Genomic DNA, 17189 nt, shown 5'->3' with positions numbered 1-17189 from the left:
ATCTCAATTTGGAAACCACTGTTTCATATTCACAAAATCCAGGACTAAAGAGATGAATTTACAAAATGTCACACTCTATGAAGCCATGGGCCTCAGCCACACTGCAACCAGTCCACACATTCAAATTAACCTGACCTTTATAGAGCACCTACTGCGTACCAGGCTTTCTGACAGATACCTTGCTAGATACTGGAAACACATGCCAGACTTTTTAAAATCACTACCATCACAATGATATTTTAAGAATGTAACTATTATCCCGGTTTTCCAGAAGAAAGTATTGAGTTGTAGAGCATAAGGGATTTGCCTGAGGTCACAAAGCTACCAGGCCAGTTACTGGAATTCAAACCCAGCCAGCAGGGGCCTGGGTATGTATCCTTGTCCATCATATGATACTGTTTACAGTAGGGAAAATAAAAACATATGCAAAGGTTTTCAGGGTTTGCTTTTTTACTGTTAGGAAGGACAACATGAGACAAGAGTCTTAGAACGTGCCTGGCGGTTATGCAGCTAAGAGAAGAGCAGAGAAGCGCGGTGAGCAGAGAAGCGCAGTGCGCATAGATCCAGATTTTGTGGGACCTGAGGCGCATGTCATCTGGGGAGTGTCTTTCAGATACAAATCTATGAACACAAAATTAGGTGCCAAAATGAATATTCACTTAGCACAAGAAAATACCACACTGCAAATTTTAAAAAGTTGATCAAATACTGCAAACATTACAGTTTGCAGGAAAGAAAAGAGACAAAAGGAAAGAAAGAAAGAGACACAATAATTTCATTCATGATCTGCCTGATTCACCTCTGCAATACTTTCATCCCTATATGTTTGTCCTGCCCACTCTTCGATTGCCCCATCCTAAAACAATGCAATATTTTTTACAGAGAAAATGGATAATGTTGTCCTTCCTCTCCCATGGTGGATAGAAATTTTATTTTTATTCTTAACAGTTTAGAACCAATTCTTTGCACTTCTTGCTAATCTCTGGGGCGGCTGTGTAAATTTCAGGATTGTTGTCAAAACTGAGAAAAACCTCTGAAGGTTTATATATGAGCTGTGAGATTTCAGGGTATTCCGAGTTTTCTTGGGCGGTGACTCATCTTGCTGTCCTCAAATTCTCTGAATTGATGAAACTCATTAACCACTTTGCTGTTGATGTCCTCATTATATTATGTGTTTTAAGTTTAAATTATATTGTTGATATCCATGTTTGTGTGCAAATCAGCAAGAAACTTCTATCTTTTCCCAATGTGTACAAATGTTTGATCCTTTCAGTTAACTAATCTAGTTATCAAAAAATCTGAGGGCTTAGTCATCACTTCCATTAGAAAGAGAATATCTTTCTCTTAATGAATTTCTACCTTTGACATATCTTTAAAATTTTTTCATAATCTTTAACGTCAGAATGATTTCTATCAATTTCATGTTTTTTTAAATTACATTTTGTATATAATCCGTTAATTTGCTCTCAGCTCTTTTTTGTTTGGTTTCCCATTATTATTTTATATTAGTTCACTGGAGTAGAGTTGACCACATGTTACATTCACTTTGGGCGTACGACATGGGAATCCAATTTCTGTACACTTATGCTGCTCTCAGTTCTTTAATAAATTTAAAGACGACACAATAGGTTCATTTTCATCCAAATTAGGAGTCTGTGTTTTCTCACTTCTTTTATTGACATGTTCCAAAGCATCCTTCCAAATTCTAAGAAAAATGCATATTGAAGGTTTATCAACTTTTTTGCGTAAGCTTTGAATGCTTCTCATTTATGTTCAATCTCCTCTTCCAAGTCTTCGAAAATATATTTTGGAGCTCTCAACACATCCTACACTGCAAGGCTCGAACAGCTTCATCATGGGCAGAGATTCTCAAGACACTTAAATTCCTTAAAGAAAAAAATCCAAGCTTAGCCAACCTGAAAAGAAAACATGTAACAGATAAAACATAGGAAGTAGTCAACAACTTTAGGTATGGCAGGGGCAGTGAGGGACAAGGACGGGACATGCCCAAGGTGGCTCCTGATTGCAATGAAAATATTTTATTTTTGCAAATTGACAAAAAGGTATCACTGTGCAAACACACTGGCCTCCTCCCAGACCTCAGAAGGACCCTGAAATAGAATCTGCAAGGTGGAGAGGAGGTATCCCGACAAGGATGAGATAAAGCAAGACAGGGTGCAGGGAACCGTGGGCAGATGAGCCTGCGGAACAAGGGCAGATCAAGGTCACTGAGAAAGGTCGTGCCGTGGATGGTGAGATGCTCTGGAGGGTTTAGTGTTTCTTCCCAGTGTATAGGGAAAGGGAAAAATGGGAAGTTAGCTTTTATTGGGTACAGAGAGTAAGCTGGGAAGGTGCAGAAGTTCTGGAGACGGACGGTAGTGATAACTGTACACCAATGTGAATGTGCTAAATGCCTGGAAGTACCACTTAAGAAGACTACAATGGTCAATTTCCTGTTACGTACATTTCACCACCTACATACATTTTAACACAAACACATTTTCACATTTTAACAGTTTTTTAAATTGAGCTCATTATAGATTCATGGTTGTAATAATATGGAAAATTTTCTGGGGTGTCTGACTGGCTCCAGTCAGTAGAGCATACAACTCCTGATCTCGGTTGTGAGTTCAAGCCCCAAGCTGGGTATAAAGATTACTTTAAAAAAAATTTTTTTTAATCTTTAAAAAAAAAAAAATAAAAGGAAAAAACCTTATACTTTACCTATTGTAAAGTTTGTCCCCTGGTAATTCTTTGTAAGACTCTGGTACAATATCACAGCCAGGATATTTACACTAGTACAATTAATGTATTCTGACTCCCCCATTCTACTTGTATGTGTGTGTGTGTGTGCAATTTTACTGCCCAAATGGGTTTGGGTATCCACCACCACCGTCAAGCTAGGACAGTCCCACCACAGGGATCCTTTATGCTGCTCTTTTATAATCACATCCACACCCCTCCAACCCTGCTCCCCATCCCAAACCCCTGTCCTCCATTTACAAAATGGTATCCTTTCAAGAATGGCATGTGAATGGAATCATACCTTCATCTCACTCATACAGACCTTCTTGGTTTGATCTTCTGCACCCAGCATCATTTCCTGGAGGTGCATCCAATCTGATACAGGTCTCAGCGGCTGGCTCCTTCTCATTCTTGGGTACGCTCCATGGCTGTGTCCCAGTTTGCTTAACCACCTATTATTAAGGGACATCTGGCCTATGGAAGGACAGTTTGGGACTATTACGAATAAAGCTGCTCTGAACTTTTGAGGATAGGGCTCTGGGTGAACATGAGTTTTTATTCCTCTGGGGTAAGTGCTCAGAAATGCCCTTGCTGGGGTCTCTAGTAGTTGCATGTTTGTTTGTTTGTTTGTTTGTTTGTTTTTTAAGTAATTGCCCAACGGTTTTCCAGAATGTGTTTGTGAGCTCTGGTCCATTCTACATTCCCACCCACAACGTATGAGCGATGTAGCTTGGGTGTGTCCTCACCAGCATTTGGTGATGTCCCTGGTTTTATGTTGGCCATCCTGATAGGTGTGTAGTGGTGTCTCCCGATTCCGATGTGCGTTTTGCGAATGACGACTGATGCTGAGCATTTTTTCATGGGGTGAGGTGTTAAGCACGGGAGTGAGTGGCAAAATGGGCACTTCTGAAGGGTTGTTATTGGAAGGGGTTCCCATAGTCCTTGGTGACAGCCACTGGGGGCCTGAGCTGGGCCTTGGAAGCCAATGGACAGAGAGGGGTGGGCTTGGAGGAGTCCAGAAAGGCTTTAGGAAATAAAATGGGCCAAACATGGCAACCAGTGAGATACGGGGAGGAGACTTCCTGCCGAGGAAGACAGAGGAATCCAGAATAGAATTCGGTCTGGCAATGTTGAGGTTTGCCTATGAAACATCCAGGTCACTCAGAGCATTTGGATATGAGTGTTCAAAATCAGGACTGAACCTGGGCTGAAAACATGGATTTGTAAGCTCCTCAATTTCCTCCACTAAACTTTGCAGGGGAGGGACCTGATTTTTTGAACTTCTAGTTTACTGGTTCCCCTGGTAGGCCGAGGACCCCAGGCATCTGGGGACCGCTGCAGAGGACCCAACAATCCACATGCACACCAAGAATTTCCAGGAGCACATGACTCCCCTCACACACCTAAGTGTTATTTTTCAGTTATAGGTAGATTGGGTTATAATTTCACAGATCTGTTTACAAAATGTAATTTTAGATTTTTCCATTATGACTACTTTTCAGGGAGATAAGAAAATCTCTCAAACTGGTGTAAGAGCATACAGAATGTTTAATCATCTAGAAGTGGCCGTGACTTCTGGCTAGTTCGTCTCCTTGGGGACAAGGGGTCTCCACTGCTCTGAAGCCCCCGCCCTTGGGGTCCCCAGATATTCTTTCAATGAAGGCAACCTTCCACCTGCTGCCCTGGGAGACTCTCTGCCCTTCCGCCTGCCCCCAGGCTTTCCCACCAGTTCCTCTGTAGGTAACAGGTGGCTGTAGACCTTCCTGCTGAACTTGAGAATCCTCCTGCCCAGACTACCTCTTGCAGAAGCCCACCTTCCCCAGGGCCAATCCCCTCTGAGTTGTGCCTGGACCCCCTCCGTGCCCCACTCACCCCTCGGGCGAAAATGCTGCCAGCTGTGCACCCCAGGGGCTTTTTCCCACACCTGCTGCGAGATTTCCTTTGCTGCCTTTATAAAGACGGTAGAATTACTGTTCTCCAAAAGCACAATTCCCTCACTCCACCCCCTACCACTACCCCCACCTCTGTAGTATGAAAACACCAAGACAGGCAGAAGAGCAAATCATGGGGTCTCCGTAGGACTGACTCAGTGCCCCAAAGCACCGGGCTGTACCTGTCCACGTATAATACAGCCTGCACTGGACTTGGCCAAAACACAGTGACTATGGAGTCCAGCCTTGCCTCTGGCATCTCATAAAATGGCTGCTTAAATATAATTGCAAAGAAATTGAGGTTCTCTTTGGGAGGGAGCGGGGGGCGGTGGGGAGGACAAGCTTCGGCCTGCTCTGTTGCAATCACTGAGTCTTTGTGACACGGAAGCCGTAGGTCAGATCCAAGATCTCACTGTAGACCGGAGGGAACTGTTGTCTCAGGAATTCGACACTGGGCTCTTATCTTATAACAAGTCCCCTGAAGTCTCCTGTACTGAGAATTAGCAAAGATGATGACACAGGGGACAACAAGGGGACCCCTGCCTGCTGTCCTTCTGCAACCATTTAGCTGATTCTGTTTTCCAGCTCTTGCTTCCGAAAGCCTTATCGTGCTTTTCCAACAATGGGAAAAATTGGAAAGCTTCGATTTTCTTATATTTGTCTTTATGCCTTATTTTTGGAGTTTTCTAAAATTAAAAATCCGATGTCCAGACCCTGGTTATTTAAAAACAGGCAAGTTAACTTCCGCTGCATAAAATTTCCCTGGAGGCCCTGAGATCCCTAAAGGGAAGCCGTCTGAGGAAGCCGGGAGGTAGGGAAGGAGAGGGAGAGAGTCGTCGAGAAGACACCGCTCTTACTCTGCTTCCTCAGTTTTCCTTCCAGAATCTTCTCGGGCCTGTGATCCAAGGACCTCACACCCCCACCACACACCCTGTGCCACCTCCCACATCTGTGCCAACCCGGGGGCCCACCGGAATTTGGCATCACTGCCCCTCCCCAGAGTGATGGAGGTGCCCCAGTTCCCACCCTGGGTAAGGAAAAGGCCTTCTCAGCAACTGAAAGGAGGTGGTGTCATTCTTTTGAGGCTTAATGCAAGAAGTCCCCCAAGCCTCCCGTTAACACAGAATGTCGTAGGCACAATTACATGGAGAGCCTCTCCCTGAAATCTGTAGAGCCAATGATTTGGGGGAGTTCACAGATTTTCAGGGGGAAAAATGGAGAAATATATATGCATTTTTAGCTCTTTGTTGTGTCAAGAAAGGATTTTTTTTTAAGGTTATTTATTTATTTATTTATTTGACAGAGAGAGATCACAAGTAGGCAGAGAGGCAGGCAGACAGAGGAGGAAAGTAGGCCCCCTGCTGAGCAGAGCCCAATGCGGGGCTCGATCCCAGGACCCTGAGATCATGACCTGAGCCAAAGGCAGAGGCTTAACCCATTGAGCCACCCAGGCACCCCTAGGAAAGAAAGGATATTTTTAAAAGAACTACTTTCTGCTAGCACTTTTTAAGAAAAAGCACTTGAACTCGGGCACAAATATAGGTATGCAAACACACCACACAGAAAGAGAAACCCTCCCGAGTACGAAAGAGCCCAGCAGTGGACGACGAACCTCAAGCTTTCTGAAAAGCCAACCACTGCTCCAGAAGCCCCTCCCTCTGCCGTGTGCAGGGACCCAGGCTACATCTCCATCATTGCTCAGCAAAGAGCAGTGGGTTCAAGGGCCCCGATGTTCTGCTGGGAGCTACTCTGGGAAACGTAGGTAAGAGCATATATTGGCTCTTCTGAAATCCATCCCCTCCCTGGAGAAAGAGTAGAAGCGTGACGGACAGACAACCAAAGTCGAGGCCGTTATTTACCCCTTAAGGATGGGTTTCCCAGGTCAACTTAAGTCTGAATCTTTGACTTCAGGGGTGACAGAGGCCTGGCCCAAAGGGCAGCCTGCTCTGCAGTATAGCCTGTTCCTGGGTCCACTGTGCAAGGAAGGCTGCCTGCTTTCATCTTACCACCAAGCCTTAGTCGCTCCAAATGCCCCACAAAGACCCAGTAAGGCATCACTGGACACCACGTAGTCTGCGCTGGATGCCCATCGGATCGCTGTGTACACGGCTCCGCACAGACCTGCAGAATGGAGAAATAGAAGCCTTCATTCGGATGAAGATGCTGATGCCACAGCTTTGCACCAGGAGGGAAGGCCCCATGTTATTCCCAAGGGGGGACACACCCCTGACCCAGGTTATATAAGCCTAGCCTCTTAGTCACTGTTGGCTTTTCTTTGCAAATGCACGTTTTGGGCATTGCTTCCAGCAGCATCAGCCATGGCCAATTTATATTCTAATGGGAGGAAGGACAGGGCCTCTCGGGAGCTTGGCGGGCCAGGCCGGAATCAATTTCCCTCCTCCTTGCAAATGTTCTTCCACCTGAACGTGTGCCTCTGAGGGCACATGAGGAAAAAGATCATCAAGAAACAGCACTTGCAGATGAAGCTCATTCTGAAAAGGGACAAGCTGGTGAACAGGCCACCAGGAAAGATAAAAGACGGAAATACAAAGGGCCCATAAATAGATGTAAAATAGTGAATGCAACTGGTAACTTTTTAAAAATGTGAACTGAAACAGTGAGATTCAATGAGTGATATAGTGCATGTATGTCTAGTGTATCCAATTGACAAAATAATGTTACAGTCGATCTTGTGTCCTAGGGTCTGAGGAAGCTGACCCCAGAGAAGGAGTACAAACAATTTTTCTAGAAGTCAGTTTTTCTCCACTTAGCAAACCTCAGAAACCTGCATATCTTCCATCACAACACCTGCACAAATGCATTCTAGGAAATAATGACAAATATACAGAGATATCCTTATGAAAGGATGGTCTTTAAATACTCCAACAGAGGGGTGCCTGGGTGGCTCAGTTGTTAAGGGTCTGCCTTTGGCTCAGGTCATGATTCTAGGGTCCTGTGATCAGGCCCTGCTTTGGGCTCCCTGCTGGGCGGGAAGCCTATTTCTTCCTCTCCCTCTGCTGCTCCCCTGCTTGTGTTCCCTCTCTCACTGTGTCTCTCTCTGTCAAATAAATAAATAAAATCTTTAAAAAATAAAAATAAAAAGATAATAAATACCCCAACAGAAGGGGTTGATGAAATCAGTTACAGTATACCTAAGTGATAGAACAGGGGACGCTTACAGGGTAACAGGATGGTAGTTGTGTATTTGTTGAAATGGAAAGCAGTTCAAAATATACTGTTCCGTTGTAAAAGAGTTTCAGGCATAGTAAACATAGGGGCACCTGGGTGGCTCAGTCGTTAAGCATCTGACTCTTGGTTTGGGCTCAAGTCATGCTCTCAGGGTCATGAGATCCAGCCCTGTGTCAGGCTCTGCACTCACAACATGGAGTCTACTTGTTCCTTTCCCTCTGTTCCTCCCCCCACTTCCAAGTGCTCTCTCTTTCTCTCTCTCAAATAAATAAATAATCTTTTAAAAAAAATAATAGCGAGTGTATTTTTTTTTGCTTAATTCATCATTTCTTTTTTTTTAATATTTTATTTATTTATCAGAGAGAAAGAGGGAGAGAGCAGGCACAGGCAGACAGAATGGCAGGCAGAGGCAGAAGGGAGTAGGGAGAAGCAGGTTCCCTACTGAGCAAGGAGCCCGATGTGGGACTCGATCCCAGGACGCTGGGATTATGACCTGAGCCGAAGGCAGCTGCTTAACCAACTGAGCCACCCAGGTGTCCCTAATTCATCATTTCAATCAATAAATATTACTAAGCAAGAAGAATGCATCAAAGACCAAGACAGATAGCACCCCACTCATAAAGATTGCATTTATTGCAGTGATGGGGCCTGGGGATTGGACAACAATAAAAAGTCAGTGAGACAATTATTATAGTGTGAAACTGCTAGGCAGGGAATTAAAGTAGGAGACATAACAGAGATGTTTCTGAATTTTAAACTGAGATGCCAGTAAGAGAAGGAGAAAGGAGTGAGAGTGGTCCAGGCATCAAAAACAGCTTGTGCAAAGGTCCTGAGGCAGGACTGAGCTTTAGACAACATGGTCAGACCTAGCTAGACCATGTAGCTAAAGCCAAGTGAAGGAGGGACAGTATGGTAGATAAAGACAGAGAGGGGGTTGGAGCTGGATCATGTGGGGATCGTTAAACCAGGGTAAGAAGCTGGGAATTTTTTCTACATGCTATGGGAAGAACTGCAGGTCTCAAACGGGAGGTATGATCTCATCAGTGTTACTAAACTTCACACTGGCTGCTGTGTGCAAGAACGAATGTAAGAGCCAAGGATGGAGGCAGGGAATCAGGTCACCCGGGCTGCTGCAATCGTCCACGCCAGGTCTCAGGGTGGCTTGGACCTGAGGGGCACGTGGCAATGGAGAGAAATTGGATACGGTTAGTACCAGCAGTATTTGCTAGTGGATGGGTGACTCGGAGGACTTCCCCCTCGTCCCTCCTGTTCCAGATGCTTCCAGCTCCACTTCCCTGCCAAGGTTCATCCATACGCCCTGCCTTCGGGTTTTGTGGGATGATCAGCCCCGTAAACTAAGTCTTCCTCTCCTCAAACTACCTCCAGCTGCTTTTCATTCCTTGCAAGGGAGGTCATTGAGCACCTGCTGTGTTACAATCCTCCCAACGGCCCTGTAAGGAGGGCACAGCCATGGAAACAGGCAAAGCTCAGAGAGATGAGGTGACCTTCCCAGCTCAGAACAGCAGAGCGAGGATTCAAACCCAGGACTTTGGGGTTCAGAGCAAGCTTGTCCTCCTCTCCACTATGCTGGATCATCGAGATGTATCCAGCTGCTAGCTGACCCGCAAATACGGCTAGTTAAGCACTGAAATCTCAGCTCCCTCATTGCACGGAAGGAGAACAATGGCCGCCTATCCACACTAATTTCCCAGCCTCCCTTGCAGCTGGTATGGACATTCAACTTTCTCCAGTGGAGTCTTAGAGGAAATGAAGAGTGTGGCTCCTCCACACCCTTTCTCTTTCCTGCAGGCTGCAAGCCGGGCTTGGCAGTGTGCCGGCTTCAATGAGGCAGATCGCAGTAAGTCTTTGCGGGGGTTGTGGAACAATGACTCAGAAGGAGCCTGAATCCCTGAATGACCACATGGCCCTGAGCCTGCCTCCAGCCTGGAAAGCCAACCTAGCCTGGGTGTGTGAGAGAGGAAGGATAGAACTCTAATCTTTAAGTCATACCATTGCCAGGTTTCTTGGTACAGCATTCCAGCCTTATGTTAATTGATACATCACCTCGACATGATCCATCTATTTTAAATACCAGTGGTCTCTGTCATTAAACACTAACTGAGCCCCTCAAACAGTACCTCCAGACAACAGGTAGACCCTTGAGTTTCCCTACTCCTGTCCATGGCTGAACGTGTCTATTCTGTGGAACAGAGTCCATGCCTCATGCACTCCTAGGAGTACCTTCAAAACCCAGTTTAGGGGTGCCCTTGTGGCTCAGTAAGTTGGGCATCTGAATCTTTTTTTTCCTTTTTTTTTTTTTAAACAATTTTTATTTTATTTGACAGAGATCACAAGTAGGCTGAGAGGCAGGCAGAGAGAGGGGTAAGCAGAATCCCTGCTGAGCAGAGAGCCCAACTCGGGGCTCGATCCTAGGACCCTGAGATCATGACCTGAGCCGAAGGCAGAGGCTTAACCCACTGAGCCACCCACGCATCCGGGGCATCTGAGTCTTGATTTTGGCTCAGGTTGTGATCTCAGAGTCATGAAATTCAGCCCCACGTTGGGCTCAGGTTCAGTGAGGAGTCTGCTTGAGATTCTCTCTCTGTGTGCCCCCTTGCACACACCTCTTTCTCTAAAATAAATAAATCTTAAAAAACAATAAATAAATAAAGCCAGTTTAAGTTGGAAACCAAAATCAACAAGACCTCCATGCATGAGAAATTTTTTACATACAATTATTTATAAAAATATTTGAAGTGTTACATTCTTTCTTGATAAATGCTTAACAATTGATAAAGCAAAACTTAACAATCCTCCAATCTATTGTTAAATCTTCTGGGAAAAGACCAATTTTATTTATTATTATTATTGAACTGGGTTTGTTCCAGAAAGACCAGCTTCTGGGGAGCACGGGCTCTGGCTTTCATACGTTAATAAATCATTTTACTTTTCAAAAACGTGGTGGGTTTGTCAGGGAGCAAGCCAAACACCCTAGTCGATCATGATGACAATTTATTTATATCAGACTGTGCGCTTCTTCCCACAGGTTCCAAATTTAGAGACCAACGTTAAGTTCCCCTGAAATAGGTGTGACTCAGTTACTTCCTGGTAAGTTCCACTGAATACTAAAATAAACCCAGTATCTCCCTGCGCTTCTCCATGGTTCACAAGTGTGACAAAGCTCTCCGGAGTCCACTAGGAAACCAATCTGCTTACAGAGCTTGCCTTGTGGACACTGGATACTTTTGGCTGGAGGTGACAATACAGTCATACTCCACCAGCTTCCGCAGCACTGCAGAAAGTAGGGTAAAAACCTGTTCCCCACAGTGGTGAGCATAGGTGTTTCCATAAGGCCATCAGGAAAGATGGAGAAAGGATGGGAAGGAAAAGGCGGGGCACACACTTAGTAGTGAGAAATGTACCAGTTTGGGATTCAGATGGACGCAGATTCCAATCCTGACTCTACTACGTGCTGTTCAACTCACGAAACTTCTTTAAACCTCAGTTCCCTAGAAAGACACCCACCTCAAAGAGCGTCATGAGGATGGAGGAAGTATCTATAGCTCATATAGAATGTTCTGGCAGACTTGGCACTGAGCCAGTGACTGCAAAACAAAACCCAAGCCGATCCTGCCTCGAGATAAAGAAGTCAGCAAGCCTGCCTTCTTTGCCAAGTAGCCATGAAGGAACGCAGCAGGCCAGCTGGCCTCAAGGTTTCTAAATTGTCAAGGACGGGCTTCTGCGGGTGTTCTTGTGGGGCGGGTGGATATGCTCGCTAACCACATCCCAGCTGTTCTCCTGCAACTGTGGCTGCCCAAACCTTCCAACTACTCTCATGGCTAAACCAGCCAGCAAAGCACAGTCAAGGCCTCATGGAAAAGTCTGTGTTCCAGTCACCTTCTTCTGCTGTCCAAGCTCACGCACAACAGTGAAGGACTGCTTTATGTGCTTTCTGTTCTGGAGGCTGGTCATCCCCTTTTTTTTTTTTTTTTTTAATTTATTTGACAGAGATCACAAGTAGGCAGAGAGGCAGGCAGAGAGAGAGAGAGAAAGAGGAGGAAGCAGGCTCCCTGCTGAGCAGAGAGCCCGATGTGGGACTCAATCCCAGGACCCTGGAATCATGACCTGAGCCTAAGGCAGAGGCTTTAACCCACTGAGCCACCCAGGCACCCCATCCACTTTCTTAACAATAACGAAGTACAAAACCAAAAACAAAATAATCCTCGTGTGCCTTGATTATGGTCCTTACCGTTACACAGCCAACAACTGGGCTATAGGAAAAAAAGCTATAAAAAGCAACAGTGAATTCATTAGGCTTTTTTTTTTTTTCATGATGGGCACAGGCACTGGATTTTTTTTGGCTTCAACCCATGACCATAATATCAAATATGGAAAATCAAGTAATGCCCTCAGGACAGTTTTGAGGCTCCCTCCAATGCTGAGACCATGACCGTCGGTCTGATGGCCATCCACACCTACTCCTTCCAAGCTTGTCCTCATGACTTCCCAGTCTCTGTAATGAGCATTTACTCCCTCTGATACTTTGACATCCCTCCAGCTCCCAGTGAAGCATGTGGGTCCTCCATCAGCCCCTACTTCCCTGTACACTCAGCATCTTGAGTCATGTTCTGATAACATCATACCAAGACTATTAGGATCTTTTGCTGGTCTCCCACCTCCTATTTCTCCAAACCATCTTCCACTGACCTACCAAAAAGTGAGGCTTTATCTGCATCCTTCCTCTGCTCAGTAACCTTCGATGGCTCCCTATTACTCATTCTGCAACCAACGTTCTCCACGATACAGCCCTCAACTCCCTTCCCTATCACATCTCTCCTCCAGGACCCACATTCGCACTAGATTTAATCACTCCTTATTGAACTTACTGACCTTTTCCCATCCCCATGCCTTTTTCATGTGATTCTTCCCCCCGGAATTCTCACGCTCCTTCCCATGCGCCCCCACACTAAACTCAAATCCATCTATCAGAGATCATCTCAAGGGAGACCTCTTCCGTGAAGACTTTCCTAATCCTTCCAACTAGCAATAAATACACCTACCTTCTAAATCCCATGACCTTGAATTTGTACTTACTTTCCTTCTGTCTCTTGTTCCCCTCTACCTTGCAGTGTCAAGCCCTAAGCATCCATGGGGGCTTTTGAGCACGATCTGGTGGGAAGGGAAGGTGGGGAAATGGGCCTTCAAGCCACACTTGCAAAAGCATTGGTTTTACTACAATGAGATAGGAAGAGAGATCAGATAGGGCTGCTGAGGCACGCACAATCCCGCCCACACCATGCAGCCATGGAGACCTTCTCAGCCTCTTTCCTGTCTCGCACCAGACTGCAAGTATATGAAGGGGAGAGGCTGTTTTCCTTAAGTAAATGCCTGCCACAGGGTTGAGCACGACACTCGCTGTGGAGAGCTCCCGGACACGAAGCATGCTGGATTTATAAGAGCAGATAATGCCTGAGATGTGTCCAGCCTACACGGCTTCTTCCGGTCTGTGCTGAACAAACAGGTCTCCAGCACCCATTCCCTCCCGACGTCTTACTGAGGCCAAGTGTGGGACAGCCAGTCCCTCCTTCTTTAACAGGCTCCTATGAGAGCTTCTGACCTGCTTCTCCTATAAGCTGCCCGTTTACTTCTGAAACTGCAATTTACCCAGGAACCCATAATGGGGTGATCCCCCCATCCAAAGGCACAGCCCCCAATGCCAACCCTGAGTGAAGAGTCCTTCCAATTTACTTGGCATGGTATTGTCAGCGGGAAAGAATCCCTTCATGGGTTTCACCAGGAATCCACCTTCCCAGGGTACCCGCTCGGCCTGCAGCCGCCACCCCCCATTTGAAGCAGCCAGAGACAGCAAATTGCCCCCATGCCCTGGTAGTACCCACTTTCCCTGCACTGGGCATGGGGCCTCCTTCCTCCTGCTCCAGTCCGGAGGCCCCACTGACGCTGTACACTTTTCTGTAGGTGAAAGCTCTCTGCACAAAGTCGGGGCTTCCAGAAGGGGCATGGAGGGGGAACCAGCCACTGCACATATCCCTGATTAAAGAGAGAGAGAGAAGAGGAAGAGGAAACAGTGGCCAAGACAGGATGGGAGCCCCAGCTCTCCCGTTTTCCTATACAATTATAAGGCCAGATTCTAACCTGTGCATGGGTGATGAGAGAGAAACTAACACAGACATGACTCTTGCTCTGAATTAGACCCTCACTGCCTTCACTTCCCTACCCCTTGTTTCTTCATGGCCTTTTTTTCTTTATTTTATTTTTTTTTTTTTTAGCACTTGAACCCAGGTTAGCCTATTTCCTGTTCCTATTTTTAAGGAATTCAGGCTCTCTGCAGCAAAGAAAGACAAGCATTCCCTGGAGCTTTCTATTAGGAATGTTTCTAGATTGTTCGTTGAAAGCATGTACATTTGTTAATTCGCGCCATAAACACACCCCACGGCCTCATTTAGCTCTGAGCGCTCATGTGTGCATTGCGACTACCTATGCATGGTTCCAACTTAATCAAATACTTAATGAGCAGCATTAATATTCGTTGCCTTCTCCACAGGAGCCTCCGCTCATCAAGGTAAATAACAGTGGGTTGTCTCCACAGCCTGTGGTTGAGCTAAGAATTATCTGCCCTTTCTCAAGACAGGGAAACTGTTGGTCCCCCAAGATGGGAAAACCCTGCTGGGTACTTTCCAAAGGCTTCACTGTAAAATGAGATGTTTCCACTTAATAGATGCTTTACCAACATCAATGTCAAGCAATCTGGAAGAGTAATAAGAGATCCACCATCCGGGTGATGGTCAGAGATCCTTCTAGCGTTCTATTATGTGCCAGACACTGGAGATCCGATGAGGACCTTTCCTCACAGTGCTTGCAGTCTAGTGGGAGAGACCTATACTTACACTTACGGAAAGGTCATCCTAGAGGACACAAAATCACGGAGTGAGATCAGGGTTTGTCAGGAAAAGCATGGGGTGCTGGGAGAGCCATTCCCTAAAGAAGAGATACTGGAGTTGAGCTGAAATGAGAACGGGGAAGGGATCAGTTATTCGCTATTAGGTCTGCAGCGCACACGTACGCACGCACACGTGCACACACACACACACACACACACACACAGAGCAAAACTCCTGTATTTATACCTAAAGAAACTGAGGCCCAGCAGAGCTAAATATCTTGCCCAAGGTCAGAACTAATTATAGAAACTGCCCATCCCAGTATCTAATCCCTTCCTGCTAAATCAATGGATTTTATGTACCTCCCCACCATAGATTATTTCAATACACTTGGCCAATAAAACGCAGAATATTGAGTTAAACCCACATCCCTCGAGACCGCATGCATAAATAACGATCGTGTTTTAATGCGGAGGATACCTTTTCATTGTGCAAATCCGAATTCTCATCGTATCATAATCCAAGACAGCTTGTTTTCAGGAGGAACGGGAAGGTCATAACCCTGTCTCAAACGCACTGGCAAATCTCTCTAACCGTGCAATGCTAATTTGGGCGTGAGCTGTGTGTTTAGGCTGACTTCATGCCCCAGCTGGGGTTTCAGATTTGCACACGGCATTGGGTGGCTCTGTGCTGTTCACTGCAAGGGGACTCCGGAAGCCTCTGGGGACTTACCGCTAGCCTCCCAGTGTGTGCCTGCGCTGTGTGGCTGAAACATTCTTTTGAAAAGCCCGTGAGAATTCACTTGCAGTCTGTGCGTTTGCATGTAAAAGCAGGGACTGGAGAGAACCGCAGAGGATCACGCTCTGACCCGAGGTTACCTCTGGGAAGCAGCTGCAGTGGGGAGGGCATGGGATACGCTCTTCTTTTTACTCTAGATACGCCCGAGTTGTGTAGAATTGTACACAGGAAGGTATTACATGTGTATAAATTCTTTTAAAGAAAAATCTTAGACAAAACTAACATCTCAGTAGAACAAAGGTGCGTCTCCGCAGGGAGCAGAGGCGTTTCTTCTGGACGTGACTATATTCCAGAAACCTCAGAGCAACTCCCGCGTTGACCAGCAGAGAACTGAAGGTGGAAAACATGCCCTCCCAGCATCCCAACGGGAAATCTGGAAAGTTGGAGGCGCCTCGAGGGTCGCCGCCCTTACGACCCGCCCCCACCTCCCCGTGACAACGGGTGCACTTCGGCAAGTCCCGACTTCACCGCGTGTGCACCCAGCCACCCACCCCTGCCCCCCAACCCGTGCAGGTGCGGGAGGGTGGGGCCGCGGCGGGGCGGGGCCATCCGAGCCCGCTCCCCCACCTCCTCCCGCCCGCGCTCGCCCCCCGCCCGCGCCCGGGGCGCCTGGCCCGCCCCCTCCCCTAGCGCGCAAACGAACCTCGCTACGCGCTCGGCGGCGGCGGGCGGGGGCCGGGCGAGGGAGGGGGCTGGCCGGAGCAGCCCGACTCCGCAGTTGTTTCCCGAGCGCGGGCTGCGCTGCCCGAGCCGCTGGGCTGGGGAAGCACTAGCCGTTGGCTCCCGGGCCGGCCCCTCCAGGCGCTCGCAGGCATGCAGCCCGGGAGCAGGCGGCGTGCCCCGGGCCGCTGCTGAGCCGGCCGGGGCGGCGGGGACCAGCGCCTGCCGAGCCCCTCCCACCTTGCCCCGGGGCCGACGAGCGGCGCCCCGGCACCCTGCTCTTCGCCCGCAGCCCCGCCAGCGCCACCCCCCGCGGGCCGCAGGGGCTCATGCAGCCGCCAAGGTAAGCGCGGGCCGGGAGCGGGGCGGACCCGGCTCTGACATCCCCGAGGAGCCTCCCGCAATTGCGGGGGCCACGGCACTGCTCTGGTCCTCCCCGGCCCCGCGTCTCATCTAGCTTCAGTCTTGCCCAGATTTGGAGCTTTGCTGCGCCTCGATCGCTTTAGTCTTGGCAGCGGTAAAGTTTTTGTGGTTTAGCATTTGCTCTTTTTTCCGCTAAAATGCTCTCCCCGGGCCGCCGGCAGCGCGCGTGCTTGGACAGACCCGGCGAGCGTCTCTTCCACTGTGTGCGGGCTGGGAGCTCCCTCTCTCCCTCGCGGTCACCTCCTCACCGGGTAGCCGCACCGCCCGGCCGGCGCAGCCTGGACGGAGCCGGACAGAGGGCTGTCCCGCCGCGAACCCCTGCCGGGCTCCCCACTTCTGCTCCGCGCCTGGCTGCCTAGGCCAGCTGCAGGGACGCGGAACATGCGCCTGCCCCCGGGCGCGTCGGTGCTGCACCCTCTGGGCTCGGGTCCGACAGGTCCGTGACACTGGGAGCTGCAGCGCGCAGGAAGGTGCGGGGCTTGGGTTCAGCGCTGAGGGGTCGGACTCCCGCGTGGCCCCGGCGTTCCCAAGTGGGCGGGTGGGC

The 17189-nt window shown here is 48.1% G+C and overlaps 1 protein-coding gene and 1 long non-coding RNA gene across 2 annotated transcripts in view; one reads left to right on the top strand and one right to left on the bottom strand.

The window, feature by feature from the left end:
- Positions 1-909: 909 nt before the first annotated feature.
- LOC101689389 lies at positions 910-14914 on the bottom strand. Its single transcript, XR_200921.3, has 4 exons — positions 14771-14914; positions 6683-6797; positions 3068-3219; positions 910-1886 (listed from the first exon to the last, which is right to left on the bottom strand). It is a non-coding gene; the product is annotated as an uncharacterized LOC101689389 (long non-coding RNA).
- A 1315-nt stretch (positions 14915-16229) lies between these two features.
- Positions 16230-17189, top strand: part of RGMA (repulsive guidance molecule BMP co-receptor a) — a 44775-nt gene continuing 43815 nt past the window's right edge. The window contains exon 1 of the mRNA XM_004774147.3: positions 16230-16565. Within this exon, the coding sequence (XP_004774204.1) occupies positions 16552-16565 (14 nt within the window). The 5' untranslated portion in view covers positions 16230-16551. The remainder of the gene's footprint in view (positions 16566-17189) is intronic.

Source organism: Mustela putorius, unplaced genomic scaffold, assembly GCF_011764305.1.
Source record: "Mustela putorius furo isolate JIRA1106 unplaced genomic scaffold, ASM1176430v1.1 tig00003875_pilon_pilon_pilon, whole genome shotgun sequence".
NCBI classification, from domain to species: Eukaryota; Metazoa; Chordata; class Mammalia; order Carnivora; family Mustelidae; genus Mustela; species Mustela putorius.
This window is presented reverse-complemented; position numbering and strand designations above follow the sequence as displayed.